This window comes from Podarcis pityusensis (assembly GCF_964106645.2).
Source record: "Podarcis pityusensis genome assembly, chromosome: 11".
NCBI lineage: Eukaryota > Metazoa > Chordata > Lepidosauria > Squamata > Lacertidae > Podarcis > Podarcis pityusensis.
In genome coordinates this window covers 43,941,988-43,967,047 of record NC_138036.1, presented here as the reverse complement: position 1 = coordinate 43,967,047, position 25,060 = coordinate 43,941,988, and the positions used below count along the sequence as shown (strand labels likewise).

Genomic DNA, 25,060 nt, shown 5'->3' with positions numbered 1-25,060 from the left:
GGGCTTCTCATAAGCATCTGCTTGGCCACTGTGAGGACAGGATGCTGGTCTAGATGGGTCACTGGCTTCATCCAGCAGGCTCTTACATTTTAAAGTGCCATCTAGAGAGGTATGGAGGGCCATGCCAATATATTCAACAGGACTTACTGCTGAGAGTATTGATGCTGCTGAGAGTATTGATGCTTAGGATTGTGCTGTTAATTTTTAGCAAGATCCTGCAATTGAGAGAGAGGCAAGAGGAGATTTGGAATTCTAGATTGCGTAAAGGATTATATGGGTTCTGTAAAGTTACATTGGTGAGTATGGGCCTAGCAGTTCACTGATCAAAGGGTTATCAAACCAAAAGTGTTCTGAAAAGATTAAGTTTTTCCTAAAGTGATAAGGAGAACTGTGGGATAATCCTGTCAGTGTGTGAATAGTACTCTCTGCAGTCAGTTTTTACAAAAATGATACACATCTTGTTGAACTGGAAGGGTGATCAGTGACTCACAGGAGAATGTAGTTAAACTACTTTTCCAGTGCACACATAAATGGTCTGATGGAAGTAAAAGCAACTAGTTTTTATCAAGCTGACCGATATGGATATCACTGGATTTTATCCATTAACTTTCCTTCAATTTTTTGTTGTAAACTTACTTTAACATGCGTGGTAAAGGTAAAGGGACCCCTGACCATTAGGTCCAGTCGTGACCGACTCTGGGGTTGCAGCGCTCATCTCGCTTAATTGGCCGAGGGAGCCGGCGTACAGCTTCCAGGTCATGTGGCCAGCATGACTAAGCCGCTTCTGGCGAACCAGAGCAGCGCACGGAAACGCCGGTATCTACTGATCTACTTGAACTTTGACATGCTTTTGGCAGGAGCAGAGACCGAGCAATGGGAGCTCACCCCATCGTGGGGATTCAAGCCGCCGACCTTCAGATCGGCAAGTTCTAGGCTCTGTGGTTTAACCCACAGCGCCACCCGCGTCCCTAACATGGGTAGTAAGGCTACATAAATACGTATACTTTCCCCTGAACTTTGGAAATATAGGAAATAATATTTTCCCTTTCAATATTTATATTTTCTTTAACAGTTCCACCCAACTTACTTTTTTGGTATCCATTTTAATTAGGTAAAGATTCCACAAATGATGCTTTAACCACAAGGGCATTCTTGCTTCAGCAATTTGTCAGAAAATAATAAAAATATAACTGCATCATTCAGAATGTGATCAAATGAGATTTTTACATTTTTTAGCTCACTGTGTGGATTTTAAAATTTTGGTCAAGTACTTTGAAAGTAAGCGGATATGTAGTACGACACTTTTGAAGAGTGGGTAGGTGAAAGATACAAAGAGGCAAAAATATTTCCCTGTTTATTCTGATCAATAAAAAGCACTTGTAACTATCTACCTCTGTATAGGAACAGGGCTGGAATGTCTAACTGGCTTTCTCTGTTTTCAGGGTCTATGTAAAGTATTTCATTACAAGTATTTACAAAAGAGGTTCATAACTTGATTAAGAGCAAAGCAAAGTCCTTGGCTGAAGAAGCCTTTGTTTGAGTGCCGTATTAAATTGCAAACATGTGTTTTGTGTCAGGATCTTAGGTTTGTTCATTGGCTAAGGGAAAAAACCAGATTTCACTTGTTGGCATGTGTTCCTGTATCACATATAACTTTGACTGAACAAATGTCTGAAGAAAACCTGAAAACCAAACAGTAACAGCACAGCAAGATTTGACTTGCTTTAGTGGCAAAGGAAATTCTTTGCTTAGCCTGAGAACATTGTACTGTCAATCCTGGTACATTTTTGCATATGTCTCCCTTACTGAAGTAGAAATATCAATGGGAGGGTTCCAGAAATTGTTTTTCTAATCCTTGCCACTATCTAAATTACTTTGGGGTGACTTTTACTTATAGAATTGTAGAACTGGGAGGGATATGAAGGGTCATCTAGTCCAACCCCCTGCTTTGAAGGAATCATTTATTCTCTTGTATATTTGTGACTGATAACTAACAATTTTTAATTCTTTTATTCAGCATGAAATAAGATTTTAGGGATCCAAGAGAGTCAGATATAAATATAAAACTAACTTATATCAATACACATCTTTCCTAGTCAACACAGGTAGCTAATTGTGCTGTCTCTCTATATTGATTCAAAATTTGAATGTATTGAAGTCACAAATATATATACTTTATAGCTAAGCAAGAAGTACTGAATACTCACACCAAGGGGGGAAAAAGGTGAATTAGCAATAGTAAGATTTATTCAGGAAAACAGAACATTCATTACAATGTGATCAAGCACTGCAGCCTAAGCTCACTATTGTGGGATATGGTAGGTTCCTTGGGGCAGGGAACTGCAGTGCTGCTTGCTTGACCTTGTGGTCAGCAGGTAGGGTGGAGAGGGTCATGCCTTGTGACAAGTAGTGTGAGCAGGGAGGGAGAAGTTTAGAGTGACTTCCCTGGTGAGCGCTCAAGGGCACTCACATAGTGAAGGGATGTTTTCCCAATCTATTATTTATTGGTTAAATATCTTTCCTGCACTTAACCATAAGGTTACAGGGTGGGTTACAAAAATCCAGAAATACAATATTAAAATCCGTTAAAACAATTTACCATCAATCATCAGCAGAAAAGGGTGGGTCAAAGGGATGAGGTGCATCTTCAGAATGTGATGAAAGCTATATAATGATGGGATCAGATGCACCTCAGTGGAGAGGGATTCCCACAGCTATTGCTTAAGGAGAAACATGACAGACCAAACCTTGAACCCCATGAGGTTCTTCCTTCTGAATGCTGGACACCAGGGGAGAGGAGAGGTGCTCCTCTAGGGCAACCCCTTCAACCAGCCATTTTAGAGAAGTGGGTAAAGAAAGGCTCTGATCAGTACATTTTAATGAGGGGCTTTGAGCCAAGATGGGTCTTGTCATCTGGGCAGCTCAGGACCTCCATACACACTGCCCAAGCTTGCGTCCCTGGGAGGTCACTTTGATGCTGCTAACACAGTGGTTTGGCTTCACTCCTGGAGGCACACTCCATTGTCTCTCGAGACAGACAGATGCCAATTACAAAAAGTTCCTCACTGCACATGCCTTTTTTACATTAATAAAGTTGTCCCCTCAAACTCAATGTCTTGCATCTTCATTCTGTGGTGGGGTGGGACACAAAAACTGTTAATATTAGGAACAGTAAGATTTATTTAGGAAAATGGAACACAAATTCAGGCGTATGTTAACAATTTAAAAAGACAGAATATAGCATTCTATCTAACATATTGACTTGGCTTAGTACATTAAATGCATAGATTAGAGCTAAAATGCTAGAGTCAATACAGTACACTTTAATAACACTTATTAATAAAGGAAGGAATCTTTTGGTGATAATGTCAAATCTCTCATGGGGCAGAACAGATAATCAGAAAGTGGTTTACATTTCTGTACAGGGAGCAACAGATTAATTTTTATGCAGATCGCATATAGAATGTTGGAAATGACCTCAAGAATCCAATTAGCACAGTCAAGGGACTCTTAAGAGATGTCAACAGAACTATCAGGAAGAAAGCCAAATAGGAATTCAAAGGATATGGTTGCGTCCAGCCTACCATTTCATAGCATGCTTTGGATTCAAAGGCACCCAAAGGAAGTCCAGCTCACAGGTAACTTTCACTAAGGAAAAGCTTATTCTGTTATATAACTTGCAGAATATGTTTGAGACTGCGACTGTGTGTGTGTGTGTGTGTGTGTGGCTGCTTTGACTCTGTTTGCTCTTGGAAACAAACCATGAAGCAATAGGGATGCTGGGGTGTGGGGAGGAGAACAGCAAACAACTAGTGACTGTGTAAGCTACCACTGATCCCTTGGGGCAGGAGCTGATAGCCTGCCTTGAACTCTAGACTCAACGACTGCCAAATTGGAGAGAAGGGGCACGCATGCATAAGTAGCATGATATCTTTTCAATCAATCGGTTAGGGTTGAAATGAATATTGGATTCTTATTATAACATGGGAATAGTATGGCACACAGTTGGGATCAGAGGCTTAAAAACGACCTTCATCTGACACCAATGTACGCTCTTTTCAACATGATAATAAATAGATTTGTGCTAGTATTAGTTAAGATTGGCTGTTGGTCTCTTTGGATCTGTGAGGCACGGAGTTCATTGTGGGGTGACGTTGTGACATATGTATTATGAAATGCAATACAATTGTATAAATGTGATGTTGCAGGAGAAGAACCTTTTGGGTCTAACTTTCTTGTGATGTGACCCAGCAGGCTTTACTAAGATAAATACACACACATGTCTAGGTCAGCAGGGACCTGGAAGAAATCCTCAGCAAATCATTCTCTAAAAACCTTCTGACTTGAGGTAAAAGGGCTTGCTCTGTAGATCCCCTGTCCAACAATAAGGGGTTCCCTTCTGGATGTGTGACCCAACAAACTGACCAGGCAATACAGGTGACCTTATTTTGGAAAGATCTGACAGCCGTCAGGGCCAAGCAGGACATTTATTATTAATACATATATTATTAATTTTCAATCTAAATTTATATTTCACACATCCTCCAATGAGCTCATTGTGGCATACATGGTTCTTCCCTCTCACATTTCATACTCACAGCAACCTTATGTGGTTGGTTAGGCTGAGAGGGTATGACTGGCACAAGGTCACAGAGTTTTGTAGCTGAGTAAAGATTAGGACGCGAGTCTCCTCAGTTCTAAAATGACCTTCTGCTATATCACACTGACTCCTAATGACTGGAGCATCTTAAGACATTATGCTCTTGCTTTCACTGTTTGTGGCTGGTAACTACTTGGTGTGCTGAATCATGCTATGATGTTTGTGAGAGACTATAGAGAGTGTTGTACAAAGAGAATCCATAGTTTTCCAGAGTCAATATGATAACTGACCTTGGAGGGTTGTATCTTTCCTGCCTTATCTAGTGCAGTAAAATCTCCAGAAATAGTCCTGCCCTGATGCAGTAAACAGAACCACAGTAGGGCTCAGAAGTTTCAACTCCCTCAGTTATGTTCTATATGGCATTATGGAAACAAGAGTTACTAAGGAAAGTAACAAGAGTACTCTTTATTCAAAGTTTACATAATAGTTTTACCTCCAAGGTTTTTTTTTTGTTTTTTAAAATGGCTAACAGATCCTGGGCCAAGCCAGTTTTTCAACTTCTGTATAAAGATGCAAGTGATAACAAATTGGAGGCTTCATATGACTATCTTCAGGGTAACTATTGCTATTGTAGAATACTGCATTGCCCCTAGTAGAAACAAGCTATGGGAATTGGTTTTCCATAAGCTTATCTTGCTATAATGTTTAATGGTAGATCCGTTCACACGGGAGTCATTTTTCAAGTTATCAGCATAGAAATGCAGCTTTCGTTGCTGTCACATGGCAAAAGAAGGCACCATCTATTCAATTATAAGATTAAAAGGTTATGCTAGTAGTCATAAACTTTCTAAGGGCTTTCAGGCCTGGAATGTTATGTTTGTTTTTATATGGTGTACTTAGTTCTTTTCGGCTTAGCTTCTCTGCATTTTTATACAGTGGTACCTCTGGTTACGAACTTAATTCGTTCCAGAGGTCTGTTCTTAACCTGAAACCATTCTTAACCTGAGGAACCACTATAGCTAATGGGGCCTCCTGCTGCCGCCATGCGATTTATGTTCTCATCCTGAGGTTAAGTTCTTAACCTACTTCTGGGTTAGCGGAGTCTGTAACCTGAAGTGTTTGTAACCTGAGGTACTACTGTGTTGCTTTGAGATTGTGTGTGTGTAATGAAATGATGTAAGCTGCCATGGTTAAGGCATATACATTGAAAACGTGGTATGTAAATTTTCAAATGACTTAGTAAAACCAAGATCTGGACTGTACCACCATAGACTAGTTGTAGGTTCACATGACAGAATACTGCCTTATGCAGGAGGGTGGGGAACCTAGACATAGAAAGCTACCCTGTCAGGGAGAAGGTTGGATTAGAATCACTCTTGCTGATATGCTAAATTCCTGTGTGTGGGGAACCCTTGGGTGAAATGGATGTGAACCCCTACCTACGATGTGAAGAGGTTCACCACTGCTGTTTGTTGCAACTAGACTAGAGAGGACACTCTTTTGTCGATCCTCAGAGTTACAGTGGGGCATAAAAGAAGAAAAGGAAGAAGCCTCTGATATATGTTTCACAGAGCCCATCCAAGGCAGGGGTCAGCAAACTTTTTCAGCAGGGGGCCGGTCCACTGTCCCTCAGACCTTGTGGGGGGCTGGACTATATTTTTTGGGGGGGGGGATGAACGAATTCCTATGCCCCACAAATAACCCAGAGATGCATTTTAAATAAAAGGACACATTCTATTCATGTAAAAACACGCTCATTCCCGGACCGTCTGCGGGCTGGATTTAGAAGGCGATTGGGCTGGATCCTGCCCTTGGGCCTTAGTTTGCCTATCCATGATATAAAGCTTTAAACAGGAGTTGGGAACCTATTCCAACCTTTTGCTTTCCATTATCGTCAAACCTCTGTGGTAACATTCCAGTGGTAGTTGGCTAGTAGCCACTAATAGCCACAACCTCCATGAATTTGTCTTAATTCTCTTTTAAATCCATCCAAGTTAGTGGCCATCACTGCCTCCTCTGTAACTATATCCTGAGTGACTTTCTTTGTTTTGTCCTGAATTTTCCAACATTCAACTTCATAAAGCTCAAAGCTCTAGTATTATGAGGGACCAAAAAAAAAATCATTGTCTGTTTTCTCAACACCATGCATTATTTTATAAACTTCTATTTCAGACTATCAAAACCAACTTCTTAGGTGGGTGTTACAAGAAAATTCCTGAAAGACAGTGCTTCTGGATCTGTGTATACCAGATAGTAGGGGTCATCATTCATTATATGTTATATTGCAAGTTTTACAAAATTCCAAAGGCAAAATATTTAAAGAAAATTCAAGAGCCAACCACCACTCACAGTGACGTTGATAAAATAAAACATCTGATGTCTAGTGTAGCTAAGCCTGTTATGTTTAGCTAAGTTTGCAGTAAAAGCTTCCCAACTCAGGAAAACCTAGGAGTTTAGCCTTGTGACCTGAAATATATGGTATGCCATATTTGCATGTATATTTTATGCATTATATGTGTTTTATTACATGTATTTTATTATGCTGTTTTCATGGTACTGTAGCTGTATTAGTTTGTTGCAGTAAAACCAATGATGTATCTTGTGGTACCTTACAGAATACACAAATTTATTGTGATGTGAGTGTTCACAATTTAAAATCTACTTCATTAGCTGCAAGATCACATCTCATTAAATGGGCTCTAGTCCACAAAAGCTTATGCCTTATTGAATTTGTTCCTGTTAGGTGCCACAAGACTTTTGGGGTTGTCAATATTTTGTGGGAATGAGTCAAATGCATAACGGGAAATTTAAGTTCACACAATTAAAGTGGATTAAATTGCTTTGTCACCCTAAACATTCACTTTAAAAAATAAATTAACTTTTTGCAATTAGGAAAATGACTTATAAATGCACTGAAATGTGTAGTAACAATGAATAATAGAAAGATTATAAGCACTCTGCAAAGAAATCAGGATGAATGCAGATTGTTGTATAATCATCCCACAAACAAACCAGAACAAATGCTCCATAAAGACTAGACATAGTCTAATCTCTGTGTAAGCTTTGTGCAAGCAAATCAAAGTGAATGCTCAATAAACAGGTTGTCTGGGAGAGCCCTTTGGCATTGTCATCCTTTCCCTGGCAGGTGTCAGTGGGAGTTCTCCACTGCTCAGGTTAATAGCAGGGAGCGGATTTTAACTGGGGTTGCTGTTGGGGAGGAAAATGTTAAATTACCTCCCTATTTGCTGCAGTCCTAATGAAAACTGGCCCCTGCATCTTTTTAGTAAACAAAGGGGAGAGCACTTAATGAATTTTCTAAGTTGCATTTACTTTCATGGGCTCTGTCTCCATTGGGACATCTTCACTGCTTCCATCCAGTCCTGAACATCCTGCCTAATTCCTGAACTTCTGAATCATGACTCCTGAATGGTGTGTCTTCTGCCAAGCCTTTACCACTGCTTGCCTGAATAAACACTTCTTTTTTACTTACACATAAGAGGCTTTGTGTATGTTGTAGCATCACATGCAGTCTGGCCTAAGCAGGATCGCTCCCTTTAAGAGAGATAACACAATAATACAATCCTATGCCTATTTACTTGGAAGTAAATACTATGCTTATTTACCTCCCAGGTCAGTTGAACTTACTGCCTGTAACTATATGTAGGACTGAGCCTAAGCACACAGAACTTTTCAGAAGCAAAGGCTAGTTAACTGGGCAGAAAAATACTTTTCCACGATATGGAAAGCGAATGTTCATGCTGTTTTAGTTGACAGAGCCCAAATACTAATAATTTCCAAAACATTTAATGCAATGGTTTAGATACAAAGAAACGTGAGTGTAAGTGGAGAATATAGTGTTATTCCATGGACTCTTACAAAACTGCTAAAGTTTCTCAAAATAGCACCACCATGCTTAGGGGTAGTATTACAGAATGAGAAACAAGGAGAATAAGGAAAATATATACAGGCTGGAGTGGGCTATTAGAAGGGCCTGAGGGGGGGGGGGGATAATTTCTTCTTTTTCTAGGTCAGAACCAATCCTGCCATGAGCAGAAGCGGCTTTCGAGTAGTACAGGGGTGGCCAACTCCCAAGAGACTGTGATCTACTCACAGAGTTAAAAACTGGCAGTGATCTACCGCCTTTTTTGGGGTTGAGGTCAAAGTTCTTGAGTTTTTTCAGGGAGGAGGTAAAATGTTGAGCTTTTTCTAGGGGAATCACAGTTGTTCAGCTTCTTTGGGGGGAGCCAATGATCTACCAGTGATCTACCGCAGACGTCCAGTGATCTACCGGTAGATCACAATCTACCTGTTGGACACACCTGCAGTAGTATTATTGCATAAAAGGGTAAAGGGACCTCTGATCGTTAGGTCCAGTTGCGGACGACTTTGGGGTTGCGGCTCTCATCTCGCTTTACTGGCCGAGGGAGCCGGTGTACAGCTTCCAGGTCCTGTGGCCAGCATGACTAAGCTGCTTCTGGCGAACCAGAGCAGTGCATGGAAACACCGTTTACTTTCCCGCCGGAGTGGTACCTATTTATCTACTTGCACTTTCGAACTGCTAGGCTGGCAGGAGCAGGGACCGAGCAATGGGAGCTCACCCCATCGTGGGTATTCGAACCGCCGACCTTCTGACTGGCAAGCCCTAGGCTCTGTGGTTTAGACAACTGCATATTTGGATATAATCATTATCTTTGTGCCAGAATACCTGAAGATTATTTTTTTCCTGTTTTTGTTCTTTTGCTTAAGAAAGCAGTCTACTTGATAAAAGGGTCATAGATTAAATTTTAAGGGCCTGAGGATAGACTTATCAGATATAATTTTAAACCAGGTTGTTTCTAGGGGCACAACAGATTTTTTTAAAAAAAAGCCTTAGATTTTTTTTTAAAGAGCACAGATGTTCATCTACCCTGATGGACAGAGGAAGATTTGGCTTCAGAACAGAGTGGTCCTGCTTGATTATACAGTAATGCAAGCACAAGTTTTGCGTCAGTCCAACAAAAAGATGTGACTAGACACAGTAACTGTCCTAGGGTTAATACGTGCCTAAGCTCATAGTGCAAATATGGGCAATCATTTGATCAAGTATAGCAAACAAAGCTTAGCAACAGCTGTGCTTACAGCACAGCGGTCAGCTCCCCAAATCAGTTTGCACAAGAGTCGGGCAGCTCAAATCCCACAGTTGACCCAGAAAGACCTGGCTATGGAAAGCAGTGACCCTTCCAGATGGGTGTCCGTTGTGGGATTAATGTCCACCATACATACAATTTTTTGCAGTCCCCATACACCACCTTTGGTATCAAAATGCCAGCCTATATATAACCCAAATTTCCCCTTACCAAAGGAAATCCACTAAGTAAAAAACATCCTGCTGCCAATGTGAGACTGGCAATATTTCAGTGACCCATTTGCAAATTAAGCATTTCCTGGTGGTCAGACATACTAGTACAAACTCTGGGCCAGTTTTCACTTTGAGTTTCTTAAGATTCCTGGAGTAAAACATATTTTTCTAGCTTTTATTATATAGCTCTTTAAATGTGAATTAGTTTTTCCTCTTTTTTAAAATCTGGGAAGGTACTCCTTATCAGAATTGAGTCCCAAGTTGCTAAGGACTTTATATCCTCATAACAAAATCCTGAATCAGTAGCTCAGCAACAGTGAGTGTTGTGGTTTATGGTGGTCATATATCCCTTCTCATTGCCTCCCACAGCAACCAGGCTTCAGCATTCTGCACCCTAAATCAGCTGCCTGAGCTGACTACCTCACTCTGCCTAATGACAGAGCTGGTCCTGGTGCCAAGTCTCTCCATATATTAATATTTAAAGGATACTTTAACAATGAGCCAAATATTAGTCCTTTATTATTCTCCCCCCTCACCATTTATAACAACTGATGGATTAGGAATCAAAGTGAAATCTGACAAATTTGGATTGGGTTGAGTGAATCTTACAGTAGTAAAAGGAAAGAACAAGTAGAATGGTGTTTCAGCAGCAGCTAGCAAGCCAGCTAATATGTATGTGCCTCTTACTGTCTGGAAGTGAGAGGTGATTGTGCAGATATAAAAAATGTGGCTTCAATTTCTCAAGGTTTCCTGAGGGTCAATGCCACACTGCTGCAAGGTTCATCAGCTACATAGAAAGGGGACATTGCTTAGTAGCTAAATAAACACCAGCATGAATGGAGCTTTTGTGTATGCTTCTGTTGTGTGTGCCTTGGAAAGTATACAGAGCAGAAACAAAACATCTTTTGACAGAAAGAGGAAAAACAAAGCTGAAATTCTTAACTATCCATGCCTAGCTAAAAAATTGACACACAAGTTCTGCATTTAGGCAGACATTCAAGGATTTGGATTATCTTTAGGGTTTTTTAAAACTGTGTTTTCATAACTAAAAATCATATCAGAAAATGTAGGTAGATTAATTTTTCCTTGTAAGAGTGGCTCTGAACATTGCAGATGTTCAAGCTCAAAAGACTGGAAATTCAGAAAATAAGATAGAAAATCACCAGTCATGTTTGTTTGGTCAATTATCTACAGAGGTTTCTCAGACAAGAGCTAGGCTAGTAGAAGACAAAGCAACATAAGATAAGGTGGTTTATTATCAGAAACTTTGAGTCATCTATCCCTTATACTAGACTCATGTAACTGAAATTCTATACATACTAATAACACAAAGTTGTTATAAGAATTTAAGGTCTCAAATATATAAATTGAATGTACAAGGAAAACACGTACATAAATATATATACCACATGTCTGAAACAGTACAGGAAGACAGTCCTGAAACCATTTTGACTCTCCCAAACTGACCAATGTTTCTCTGAAATGAAATGAAATAAAAAAACCTCCCCACTGTCTTTGTGCTCACAAATCCTGGCTTAAAGGCACATTTAAGGTGTGAATAGAGTGAGCCTGTGACCTGGCTCAGGAATTAAGTATTTATCATTACAAAAGAATGGCCAGGCTGCCCGGGTGATCCAATCCGTGACCGTTGACAGGTTTTCTGCCAGACAGGATTTTGCTGGAGACCACCTCTTTCTGTGATGTATGTATGATGTATTGGGGTGGTCTTGAGTTTGAGGGTGGGCGATTTCAAAAGTCTATATAAGAGCTGGCACACCTTTGTTCTGGGTCCTCCTCCTCTCTCCTGCATGTGGGGGGAGCACCCTGTTGCAACTGTTTTAATTAAGATCAGGCTTACTAGGTGCTTTGCTTCTCAATATTCTCTGGTTGGCCTCTGTTATTTTCTCCTACCAATAGGGAACCCACTTAAGGACTCTATACGGGCTCTTGGATACCCCATACGGGAAAAAGGGCAGATTTTGTTTACAAAGAAGTGATGAATGAAAAAAAGTAAATTAATTGACTCATTGATTCATATAGAAAAATAGTAAAAACCATCTTATACACATGATCACAACACTTGAAGATGAGGGAATATAAACTAAACCAGTTTGGGTTGTTTTGAAAACTATTTTAAACAAAGGTTTTAGAATAATCAGTTTAGAATAATAACCTAAATCTTAACGTGACAGATTAGCAATAGAATGAGGGCAGGAGGACTCCCGAAATATATCAGCTTTCACCGTCTAGAATTTATATAATGCCTTACTAAGTATCCTTTTACACGCAATCCCTCCCCTCCATATTTTGGGGTAGTTCAAACCTCTTGATTGTGCATTAACAGAGCAGAAGCACAAGAAGGTGAGTGGAAAGACTGCAGGCACATACTTTTAATAATAATAAAAAAAATCAGCCCATATTTAAGAAAATTTGAGTTTACATGGTATTTGAAAGAAAAAGCCAGAAAAGTTCAACAACAAAAAGCATAAAACATAAGAGTAGCCATGCAAGTTCTCACATTGCCTGAGCTCTGATGTTTGTCTGGCTAGGAGATCGTCACATACTTCAGAAAATAGTACATACTTTGTTTCACTGAATGTCTCTCTGAGGTATGGAAGTGAGAGCTGGACCATAAAGAAGGCTGATCGTCGTAGAATTGATGCTTTTGAGTTATGGTGCTGGAGGAGACTCTTGAGAGTCCCATGGACTGCAAGAAGATCAAACCTATCCATTCTGAAGGAAATCAGCCCTGAGTGCTCACTGGAAGGACAGATCCTGAAGCTGAAGCTCCAATACTTTGGCCACCTCATGAGAAGAGAAGACTCCCTGGAAAAGACCCTGACGCTGGGAAAGATTGAGGGCCCAAGGAGAAGGGGATGACGGTGGACGAGATGGTTGGACAGTGTTCTCGAAGCTACCAACCAAACTGAGTTTTACCAAACTGCAGGAGGCGGTGGAAGACAGGAGTACCTGGCATGCTCTGGTCCATGGGGTCATGAAGAGTCGGACATGACTAAACGACTAAACAACAACAAACATCAACAAATTGTGATGATAACTACCGGTACTTAATTCCTGAATCCAGGTCACAGGCTCACCCTATTCACACAGAGACACCCTTAAGACAGGATTTGTGAACAAAGAGACAATGGGGAGGCTTTTCCATTTCCTTCCTCCTTGCAGAGAAATATTTGAGGTGACTTAAAGATTCAAAATGGCTTTAGGACTGTTTTCCTGTACTGTTTCCAGACATGTGGTTTATATATTTATTTATTTATGTGTTTGCCTTGTACAGTAATGAACATTTATTTTATATAAATAAGACCTTAAAATTCCTCTAACAGAGGAGAAGCAGAGTGGAGTTCATTCCTTCTGGCAAGCTGAAAAGCCTGGCTGATGGAATATTCAACATGCTGAAATCGTTCCATACTTGTTATCGTTACTTATCCAACAGAATTCAAAAAGAGGAAGGGATTGTCTTCTTGTGAGTGAAAGACTAATGCTCAAAGTAAATGGCACATTCAAACTACCATATTTTTCGCCCTATAGGACACACTTTTTCCCCTCCAAAAATGAAGGGGAAATGTGTGTGCGTCCTATGGAGTGAATGCAGGCTTTCGCTGAAGCCTGGAGAGCGAGAGGGGTCGGTGCACACCGACCCCTCTCGCTCTCCAGGCTTCAGGAAGCTATCCGCAAGCCTTGGGAGCCCGCAGGAGTTCCCGCCGGGCTCCCAAGGCTTGCGGACAGCAGCCTGCAGCCCGAAACCTGGGGAGCGCAGCGGAGCGCGCCCCGGGCTTCGGGCATATGTCCGCAAGCCTGGGGAGACCGGCGGGAGTTCCGACCCCTCTCGCTCTCCAGGCTTCAGGAAGCTATCCGCAAGCCTAGGGAGGGAACTCCCTCCCTAGGGAACTCCCGCCGGTCCCTCCCTAGGGAACTCCCTCCCTCAGGGAACTCCTGCCGGTCTCCCCAGGCTTGCGGATATCTGCCCGAAGCCCGCGCCTGGGGGGCGAAATAGCAGCCAGCCCTGCGGATTCCAGCCCCACACCTGGGGGGGAAATAATTTTTTTTTCTTTATTCCCCTCCCCCAAACTAGGTGTGCCCTGTGGGCCGGTGCACCCTATAGGGCAAAAAATACGGTATGTCCAAGCACAGGCTGTTTCCAGTAGGGTTTTAGGCCTCAAATATAGAGACAGTCATTAGTTTACCAGAATTTAAAATCCAGGTAATTCCCTTAAAACTTCCTCCTTTCTAAGGACTACGGCATTTGTCAGAATGCTTTGAAAAGATGCAACAGACAGCAATCACATTCATACTAGCTTGAAAAAAATATAGAAGCCTATTCAAGATACCCAATTGTATCCATTACAAGATACCCAATTGTAAACATTAATCCAAACAGATTCAACAAAAGGCAATCAAATATAGAAAATTAATTACAAAAACTTCTTTGGAGCTAAGTCCCCTACTAACATCCACACAATATTTCTCATTACAAGGAACAAACAGTTCTAGTCCACACTTGTGTATGATCATGCAGGCTGTTCATTCATTTCAAGCTCAGGGAACATCAAAAGAAAATACCATCCTACTCTGTTTATTTCCAGAATGGAATGTATCTGAGTCTTAATTCTAGATCACTAAGTTCCTCTTGAAGTGTGTATACAAAAACTTCCTCAAGTGACTCAACAAGGTTATTCATACAAATGAACACATATTATTGTCACAAATCAGTGCTTACGTAGCCAGCGTCTGCTACAACCAGGCTTTCCCCCCTCCCCGCCTCCAGAGCTTGAAAAAAAACCCTATAGCTTTTCCTGCTTTTTATCACCAAAGTAGACAGAATAATTTTTAAAAGGAACTCGACAGGTTGTATTATGCCTTCTTCCACCAGATCTACTTCCACTGATTTGAGGAACATGGATACAAATCTTCAAAATCTGTAGATATGCAAGTGCAACAAAGGAGTATTTGTCCAATACGTAAATGTCCCTTATTGTGCTAACAATCACTTCTTGGTGGTTGGGGCTGCCAAAATGTTTTATACCATCATAATTACCTGTGACATAGCTACCTGATAGGAATAACTTTTTTATTCCCTGGAATTTTACACCTTCCTGTGGTGCTCTGTCTATTTTCTGAGAGATGTTCTTACTAGGATATTATCCCACCTTAGCTCACAAAAACATTATTTGAGTATAACCAGAATTTTAAAAGAATATGTTTTATTTTCAATATTTATAAGGAACTAGACTTTGGAAAACTACAGTGGAACCTCGTGTTACGTACTGTCCTCCTTGCAAACGCTTTGGGTTATGAGCTCAGCTAACCCCGAAGTAGATGCTCCCGGTTGCGAAATTTGCCCAGGATGCGAGCGGAAATCGCGTGCCGGCAGCACAGCAGCAGCAGGCGTCATTATGAGCGGTTTCAGCTTAAGAACGGACCTTCTGAACGAATTAATTTCCTAACGGGAGGTACCACTGTATTCTGATTCAACAGCTCCCTCTAGTGAATTACAGAAATTATGGCTTCAACTGAGAAGTTTACTTTTCAATATTTCATGTGTGCTTTTTCTGACCACCTTGTTAAGTGACTCCAAGATGGTGGCTTATTTTACAAAGGTCAGCAACTTTTGGAAAACCTTATCTGTGTACCTGAGACTGCAGTCCAGTACTCACTTGCCTGGGAAAAAGTCTCAATGAAATAAATGGAACTTAAGTCTAAATAGACATGTATGTCTATTGCACTGAGACTTTGGTTACATACAAACCATACATTTAAAGCACCCCCCATATATTCCCTACTGGAAATAGTATAGGCCTGGAGAGTTAAGAGCATTCTTTTCAGTATTAAAGTATGTCTTTTATTGTTTGTTTGCTAAATATGTATACCTCCCTTCATCCGAAGATCACAAGGCAGCTCACAACATAAAAATACAAAATGAGAATACAAAACACATAATAAAATAAAAACTAACACAAACCAACAACCCCCTCCCTCCCTCACATATTTTTTATTGAATTAGCAGGGTAGGACTTTTAGTGAACTTTGTGATTTGCAATTCTTATAGAAATTTTTAAAAAACAAAAAACTGGAAAGCTGATTAAATTAATGATTCAAGGAAAGACTAGATGACCCTTGTGGTCCCTTCCAACTCTGCAATTCTATAATTCTATGAAATACTCTATACTCAACAACTGTTGGCTATGGGGCCATAGGATTTGGCAGACGCCCCACTACACTGACAGAACACGAGATATTTTGTCACCATGACAGATACACCGGTGGAACACTCCATTGTCTGCTCTCTCAAGTACCCTGGAGTGTGATGTTGCCAGGGTGTTTGAGGCAGTCGAACGGAAGGAGGGGAGGAGGAAGCGGTGGAGAAATGATAACGAAAATTATTGAGATGCTGCCTGGCAAGGCTGGCTTATTGGGCAAAACAGATGAGGGAGAAGGTTGGTTATGCAAGTTACCACCAGGAGAGAGAGTCAAAAGGACTGGGCCTTGCAAGCGTCAGGCTATTGGTCCATGAAGGCTTCCCGGAGTTGTATGCTGGATTCAAACCAGAGATCCTCTGCATGCAAAATGTAAGGTGTTCCACCTGGCCAGGGCTCCTTAACGTGATCATGGCATCTTTGAGTAGTTTTTGGGCTGGGAGCAAGAGGAAGCAGGCACCACTTCCCCCTTTTCCCCTGGCGGGTCCTGAATTCCCATCTCCTGCTTCTCAACTCGGTGCATATCTGTATTTCTCATTGTTGATTCTTCACCTGGCCCTTTCCCTTTGAAGGTGCAACCCCCCTCCCAAAGTCGTTCCCTCCCTGGGTGGGATCAGAACCCCAGGGATGATTTATATGCACTCTGCAGGTACTCTGCCCAGGGAGCTTATGCATATGTTGTATTACATGGCCTCTCCTTCATTCCAGATAGTTCTTGTGAGGAGCATAAGGGATTCAAACCTCTACCCACAAGGATAGCTGGAGACTTGCTATACTATGGGCATTGCTGGCTGTGCCTGGGAGTGATGACTTGAGAGTGGTCTGGCATCACTGTACATGCAACAATGCAGAGGGCATGTCCTTGTTGTGGATTCACTGGCCTCTTTTGTAGGCAGTACATCTGATTGTTCAGCATTCACAGTCTATTGAGGGTTGCTGGGGCAGTGTCTGCTATTTCATACCACTTTTCTATGTTTTGTGTTTCCCTCCTTCTGTACCAAGCTGAGCACACGTAGAATATGGTGGCCATCCTGGTGGAATTTCACCTCCCTCCCCCACTCAGGTATAGAGTATATGACTGCTTTATTCAGTAAGGGTTTTCCTGCCCCCCAGGTGATTTAAATTAATTGGCAAAGCCCAGTGGTATGGTTTTTTAATTGGAAATTAACTATACTTGCAGGTTAACCAAGTGAGTTACTTCATCACACTAAATTCTTACCGTTTGTAGATAAAAAATGGATCATCTGCTTATTCTTTAAGAGAGATGCTTAGCAGAAAAAATGTCTGGATAACCTAACCAAGCAACAAGCAGTCTGTGCTCCTCGTATTATTAAATCATGAGCAGCAGAGTAACAATGAAGAAGCTTTTGAATCAAGAGTTTCCTCAAGTGGTTTTAAGGTCTGTTGATTTGTTCTCAATGCTTCAGAAATCAGAGACCGTTGTAAAACTAGACAGGATGCTTATAAACACTGCGGCTTTTTCCCAAGAGGTGGCAGCAACTTCAAAATTAGTCCCTTGGGTATTCAGAGGAAATAAGAGTATCACTTTTCATCTTCCTCAAGGACGCTTATGTGTCAGCAATTGCAATCTAATAAAAACCTACGGGGTTGGGGGGGGTTTTTTAGAACGGGGGAAATTATTTTTTTATCTAGTGTTTTATCCTCACATCAACGATTTGAATAGTGAGGGGTAGTGACCCTATTTTATTGCAAGGGTTGGCTAACTGAACTTAGTTTAAAGGATTTAATTTTTCATTGCTATTATCGTTAATGCACTGGTTTTTTTTTTTTAAATGAACCATGTATGTCACCGTGAGCTCCTTGGAGAAAAAGGTGTATAAATGCAGTAAACGAATGAACGCTGAGGTAAAATAAAATTATTTTAAGTACATACATAAATCAACAAACACCCAGTGAGTTCAATGGGACTTACGCACTGGTTATATGTGCTTAGGCGTATCTGCCAGCGAAGGAAAAAGCATTTACACACATCCAGAGTGAGGGGAGCGACCTCCACACGCCGCCTTCGGCGCCTCTTTCTCCACCTCAACTGAGCACAGACCGCCGCCGCCTCTTTCCCGCTTCCCAGAAAACTCCCTCACGCGCCCTAATGGCCGTCACCCGGCAACATCCAATCAGCGCCTCGCCTGGGAAGCGCCAATAAGAACGTCCCGCGGCTGGCGTGGACTCGTCCTAGCTCTCCTAGCTCCCTCAAGCCCCGCCCGCCTCTTTGCTTAGTCCCCGCCCCCGACCACTCCCCGCCCCCCTCCGCCTTCTCCCTTCAAAGAACACCACGTCTACAATTGACAACTCACCCGGAAGTTTCCGCTGCCGGAGCCAGGTCACTTCCGGGTCGCCGGCTCCGCTTCGTTCCCCTCCTTTTTTTTTCCTTCGGCCACGCCGCAGGTGGGAACCGGCTTACATCCGGCTCCCTTCGCAGGTGAGGTTGGGGTGCGACGCCCACCTTCGCTAGGCCTCGGCCGACGCTTTGGTCTCACTTTCCTTTCTCGCTTCTCGCTTTTCAGTTCACCCTTCAGCGCTTGCGGCCGAGAGATGTTGCTGAGGAGCTGGCAGGGCCCCGGAGCCTCCCTCAGGTTGCCGGCTGCGGCGCTGCTGCTGCTGCTGCTCAACCTGGGCTGGTCTGTCCGCGCCTCGGAGATCACCTTCGAGTTGCCAGATAACGCCAAGCAGTGCTTCTATGAGGAGATCGTGCAGGGCACCAAGTGTACCCTGGAGTTCCAGGTAAGGGCGCGCCAGACAGGCCCTTGTCTCTTGTGAGAGCTGTCTTTTAGTTGCCTGCCTTTGGGTTATTCTAGAATACGGTGGTACCTCAGGTTAAGTACTTAACTCGTTCTGGAGGTCCGTTCTTAACCTGAAACTGTTCTTAACCTGAAGCACCACTTTAGCTAATGGGGCTTCCTGCTGCCGCCACGCCACCGGAGCACAATTTCTGTTCTCATCCTGAAGCAAAGTTCTTAACCTGAAGCACTATTTCTGGGTTAGCGGAGTCTGTAACCTGAAGCGTCTGTAACCTGAAGCATCTGTAACCTGAAGCGTCTGTAACCTGAGGTACCACTGTAAGTGCTGTGGTGTAATTAGAGGCAGGCGCGCGTGGCGCTGTGGGTTAAACCACAGAGCCTAGGGCTTGCCGATCAGAAAGTTGGCGGTTTGAATACCCGCGACGGGGTGAGCTCCCGTTGCTCGGTCCCTCTCCTGCCAACCTAGCAGTTCGAAAGCACATCAAAGTGCAAGTAGATAAATAGGTACCACTCCAGCGGGAAGGTAAACGGCATTTCTGTGCACTGCTCTGGTTCGCCAGAAGCGGCTTAGTCATGCTGGCCACATGACCCGGAAGCTGTACGCCGGCTCCCTCGGCCAATAAAACAAGATGAGCGCCACAACCCCAGAGTCGGTCATGACTGGACCTAATGGTCAGGGGTCCCTTTACCTTTACCTGGGCAGGCAATATTGTGATTTAAAATTACCCCGTAAAGCAGATACTGAAAAGCCAACGTGGAGCAGGGAGATCTACCTTCTTGTCTTCTTTTTTGCAGCTTTTTATGTTTAGGTTCCTGCATTGCAGGGAGTTGGACTAGATAAGCCTTGGGGACCCTTCCAATTCTACAATTCTGTGTTCCTCAAATGCGGGGTGGGGTGGGGCACAAATAGGGAATTGTTCCCTTTCTGCTGCTGCTTGTAGAATGCCAACAGGTGGTTCAGGAATACTTTTCCAGTTAACTTTGGTTTGGTTATTTCAGTTCTTGCATTTAATCTTCAAAGGATAATATAAATGTGTACTGATATCTTTCCTTAAGAGAAATGTGATGTTTCAGTATATATGTCTGTCTGTATCCACTCACTGTTTTATATTGTGCCTAAGGTTCTGTTTTATTTCTCTGTGCATGTTAATTTGTGAGTGCTCAGCCCTGAAAGGTAACTATTAAGCAATTGAAATTTAAAAAGTGGGAGACGTAATTGAAATAGTCAGATATTGTCTAAGATAACATGTTGAGATGTTTCAAAGTGAAGTTGTGGTCCTCATGAGAGAAAAGAGAGGTCCAAGTTTATTTAAATGCTTGCATGAGTAAAGGGCATATAACACCAACTGCCTGTTGCAGTTTTCAGTTGGAGAATCACACAGTGACTCCTTGGATCTCTCTGGTGCAGCTGCATCTGTTCAAAAGTAAACGGTAGCAATTTTTTGGCTTTCAAACCATCAGATCTAGTGTCCTTCAATACTTGCACTATGCTGTGCATAGAAAAGAGACTAATATTAAATAAGTTTGAGTTAGGTTAAAGGAATGCAGTATAACTTACAGGACAGAAAAATATATACAACCAATTGTTACTCATATGGCCCAGTAAAATGCATCAATTGTTGGGTGTAATCCAATAAGAATGTATGCGTTCTGGTGTGTTTCACACTTTTGACTACTTTCTGAAAACTAATGGGAAAGATTGCTACCATAAGTTATTTCTTTGTGTGCTGCCAAGGCAGAAACTTTGAAAGAATCAGGGAAGTTCAACATGTATTATTATTCCTGTTTTCTTTTTTAAGAAGCAAAAACATTGGAATATAAAACCTAAAGCCAGATTGCTACATTACTCCAGCTACCACTTCTCTGTAAACTGGCAATGAGATGGAGCAGTGGACAGCAGAGATCAGTAGTTAGGGGAGGGATACTTAACCTTAAACCCCACTGCCCCCACTAGTGTTTCAGATTTTTGTTTCCATCTTGCACATGAGAATGAAACCCAGGGGTAGTGTGTCAAATAGTGTTTTCTGTTAAAGATGTTCACCAGGTGCGACCTAAAATGTCAAGCAATACATTTCTTTGCTACCCAGCCTGAATAGTGAATCATCTCATCGTTAAATGGAAACAAAGGGAGCATTCCTTATTATGCAATCTGGCAACGCCAGTTCTGTGAAGCCACAGAACACTGACCTATTTGACAACTTTAGATTGTCATGCTACCTACTTCCTCATTCCTTCCACTCAGCAAGGTAGTACAGTGTTGTGCTTCTGCAAATCCCCCCACCGCTGTTTGGGTTGAGCAATTTTAGACCGTTATTCCCATATATCAAATTGACTTTCCTGAGAGAATGTTTCAAATAAAGAAGGTTTAGGAGATCGTGTTAAAGTAGTAAAATAGGTACCATCTCACTGGTGTCTTCCACACATAGCTAATGTGGGGAATTAGTGTTATAAGTGGTCCCTTTTCTTGGCTCTCTTTATAGCTTAATACTCTTCCCATGCTGGAGTTGAACTGCCTTTAATAATTGTACCTAATGCTATGGGTTTCCCCTTTCTTATGGAAGGATATTTTGCTAGGAAGGGTGATATGGCTGACTATTCCAAGTACCAGTTTTCTCTGTTCCATAGGTGATCACTGGAGGGCACTATGATGTTGACTGCCGCTTAGAAGATCCAGTTGGCACTGTGCTATACAAAGAGATGAAGAAACAATACGATAGCTTCACCTTTACCGCATCCAGAAATGGGACATACAAGTTTTGTTTCAGCAATGAGTTTTCTACCTTTACACACAAAACAGTGTACTTCGACTTCCAGATTGGAGATGATCCGCCTCTGTTTCCTAGCGAAAACAGAGTTACTGCACTTACTCAGGTAGTTACACAACTGAGTATAAATATAAATATAAAGTTAGACTTTAATTCTCATACCACCAATTAGAATTTTGAGTTTTGCTGCCTTTGGAAGACTTGGGCATTTGTCATAGCTTTACAATGCATTCCTAAGCCAAAGCTACTCAAAAGTAAGTCCTTTTGAATTTAATGGCTCTTATTTCCAGGTAAGTAGTTTTAGGATTCTGCAGCCTTAGTTATTCAACTGCTCCACTACTAAATAGTTGCTGTTTTTTGTCCCAGCAAGAGGGTGAGGAGTTGGACCACTGGGGTAGGAAAGAAGTTGCTGCACCATATCAACATACCCTAGTGCTACTCAAGAAATATTTACTGTGCACAAAGTAGTCAGCCAGCCTATATGATAGAAATAAGTATATGATGTCTTTATTTCTGAAGGCTTTCTGTCTTCACATAAAATCAAAACCTACATATTCAAATGTGGATATGTAATCGGATCAGCAGTAGTTGATAGCTTAATAGCTGAAAACGCTGGCAGCATTAAGATAAAATCAACAGTGTAATTAATTTTGAGTGATGTAAAAATGGAGAACTGATTAAAATGGTTATACCGTAGTAGAATATGCAGGAACGAAAGACAAACAAAATGAACCATGGAAGGAGAAGGAGGGAAGTCGCTGGGATATTTAACAGTATGTAAAATGTTTATTTTGAGATGTATAATTAAAATCTTAATAAAAATAGTTATAAAATAAAATGAAGCTTAATGAGCTGAAAATGCAAAATCCTGTATACCTTTTTCAATAAAGAGTACTCATCAGTCCTCTTTCTTTCTGTATCTAGATGGAGTCAGCATGTGTTTCGATTCATGAAGCTCTAAAATCTGTCATAGATTCCCAGACTCATTTTCGGTTGAGAGAAGCACAAGGCCGCAGCAGAGCAGAAGACTTAAACACACGGGTAGCTTATTGGTCAGTAGGAGAAGCCATCATTCTTCTTGTAGTTAGCATTGGGCAGGTATTTCTTCTCAAAAGCTTCTTCTCAGACAAAAGAACCACCACAACTCGTGTTGGATCATAACTCATGTTGAGAACATGAGTTTGTAAAACCCACTGTTTGTAAAAATATATATGTATATATACTGTTCTTCAAATAATTTCTAGTTACAAAGCAATGAAACATGGGGAACATTTTTAAGTACCTTTGCCCTTCTTAAAGTTGCAAAACACATGCTCCCTAAAAGCTGTGGGAGAAAATAGCTTTTAATGTGTGATATATTGGTTTTCTCCTTCTGCTGATATGTGCTGAGACATCTAAATTAAGGTTGCTTTTTAAAATAAAAATAAAAAACAGCCTTTGAGACTATTTGGTAGGAGCACAGCGCTTTCAAGAAAATTCTTAGAATGATGATTTAGAAGATTGTCCATATTAAAAATGCGTGGCAATCAGATTTTTTTCAAGTTTGAAAAGTGGGGGAATATAAAGAAAAACAAATGTGGTTAAATATTGTCTCAGAGCCTTGTACTGCACTGTTGTGATTTGCTATGGAAACTGGTCTCATTTTCTTGCAGAACCATTTTGGGGGGGGCGGGGGGAAGAATGTGTGTCTTCTTTTACAGTACTAAATTTTAGGCTGAGAATTCCAGGGCAACCAGTTCTCTGTACAATGGAAAAAGCTGTGTGGGTTGTTCTTTTTTGAATTTATCTTTTTAAATTAAACAAATGAGGAGACTGTCTTGTAAGTCTGGAAGCTGAGTCTTTGAGCTTGTGGAGCTGCTTCATTTTTTTTGAAGATCTGAAAGAGAATAGGCTGTGTCACAAATAATCTATAGTCTGTCAGTGCCATTTGGAAACAAGAAGAGTAAACTAAAGTGCACTGGGTTTAATATCTTGCGACTCAAAGCCAGTCTTGTAATCTCTTTACTACTTGGGCAGTCCCATGAGACCACGTTGGTCTAAATGGTTTGAGAATTGTAAGCTAAAATAAGTGGCTTATCAAGCAACATATGCACAATGCTGGACATGATTGTATGACACCTGTGAAAGCTTATTACATTTGCCTATTAAAAAATCTAAATAATGTTTTTTTGAAAAACTCTTTCTTCTGGGTGTAATACAGTAATGTGTCGCCTTGTCCTTGCTTCTACCACTTGGGGGTTAGAGGGCTGCATGTGTGCAAGGTTGCTTGAAACAACAGTAAAATGTGCAATCAAAGTATAAGTAACATTATTACCCCAGTCATACAACACATCTATTTGAAAGTAAGCCTAATTGATTTCACCAGAATTTGCTTCCATGTATTTATATTTTCTATTGGAGAATAAGGTTTGTTAGAAAGGATAAAGATACGTGATTCCCAGTGTTTGTAAGCATATGAATACCACTAAGCTCAAAAGCTTACAAGCACAAAAATCTTATCTGTGTCGAATTGCCCTCTTATGTAATGTTGACTCCCTCTACTTTACCATTGTAGATGTTAAGATATCAATCTTGGAAAAATACATGACAAAATCTCCTGTCTTTTAATGCTCTGTAACAACAAAGACTTATTGTCTTGAGTTTAAATGCTGATGTGGTATTAAAGGGAGGTGTGGATGTGATCTTAACACTGAGTGGTTCAACATCCAGTTTTTTAAGCTTCTTAGTTTGGTTAGTTACTGAAGCTGTTTGAAATGTCTACTTCACTACCACATAGTGTGCGGGTGTAGCTTTTTAGATACAACATTGATTGTGTATTAGTAGCAAGGAAGATCTCAGCGCTGTACTGGTTAAAGTCCTGCAGAAATAACTTGGTGTACAGTGTTTTGTCTCCCACTTGAGCTTGAGTAAAATAAATTTCTTGACTGTACTTGTCTATTTCTTGCATCAAAACTCTACAATACTCTATTTCTGAAGACAGGCATCCTGAATACAGTTATCATAATAGAACGCTGACTCATGCTGAAATCCAGCAATTGCTGCAGCTTCCACTGCATGTTAGTGAAGCATATGTAAGAAACCCACACAGTGGAACAAGCAAAGACTGTTAAAAGTAACGCTCGCAAGATCTGGCTGTAAATTGGGTGGAATCTTACAAAAATTTATCTGTTGAAAGCACAGTATGATACCCTTGTAAGCAGGCCAGCTGAGAGCTTTTCAGCCCCAATTAATTGGTCCAGAAATGAGCCATTTACAACCACCTTGTTAACATGCACGAGATAGGTGAATTTGGATAACCAGTAGTCATCTAAAAATACTATAGTATTTATAAGTCTGCTATCTCCTGCTCTCTGATGTAACCATGTGGTCTGAGTCTACACATG

General features: G+C 41.3%; 2 protein-coding genes across 3 annotated transcripts in view; one reads left to right on the top strand and one right to left on the bottom strand.

The window, feature by feature from the left end:
* The window catches only part of AP3S1 (adaptor related protein complex 3 subunit sigma 1), an 81,811-nt gene extending 63,279 nt beyond the window's left edge, over positions 1–18,532 (bottom strand). The window contains exon 1 of one of the 2 annotated variants that reach the window (XM_080973258.1): positions 18,469–18,532. The gene's annotated coding sequence lies outside the window, so the exon portion shown is untranslated. Of the gene's footprint in view, positions 1–18,090; positions 18,229–18,468 lie in introns of those variants that run through there. The other variant, XM_080973261.1, reaches the window with a different exon arrangement.
* On the top strand, positions 18,461–24,606 carry TMED7 (transmembrane p24 trafficking protein 7). The gene is made up of 4 exons (XM_080973204.1): positions 18,461–18,593; positions 18,679–18,895; positions 21,538–21,783; positions 22,602–24,606. The coding sequence occupies exons 2-4, from the start codon at positions 18,707–18,709 to the stop codon at positions 22,836–22,838; spliced, it is 672 nt and encodes a 223-aa protein (XP_080829330.1). The 5' UTR covers positions 18,461–18,593; positions 18,679–18,706; the 3' UTR covers positions 22,839–24,606.
* Positions 24,607–25,060: the final 454 nt, after the last annotated feature.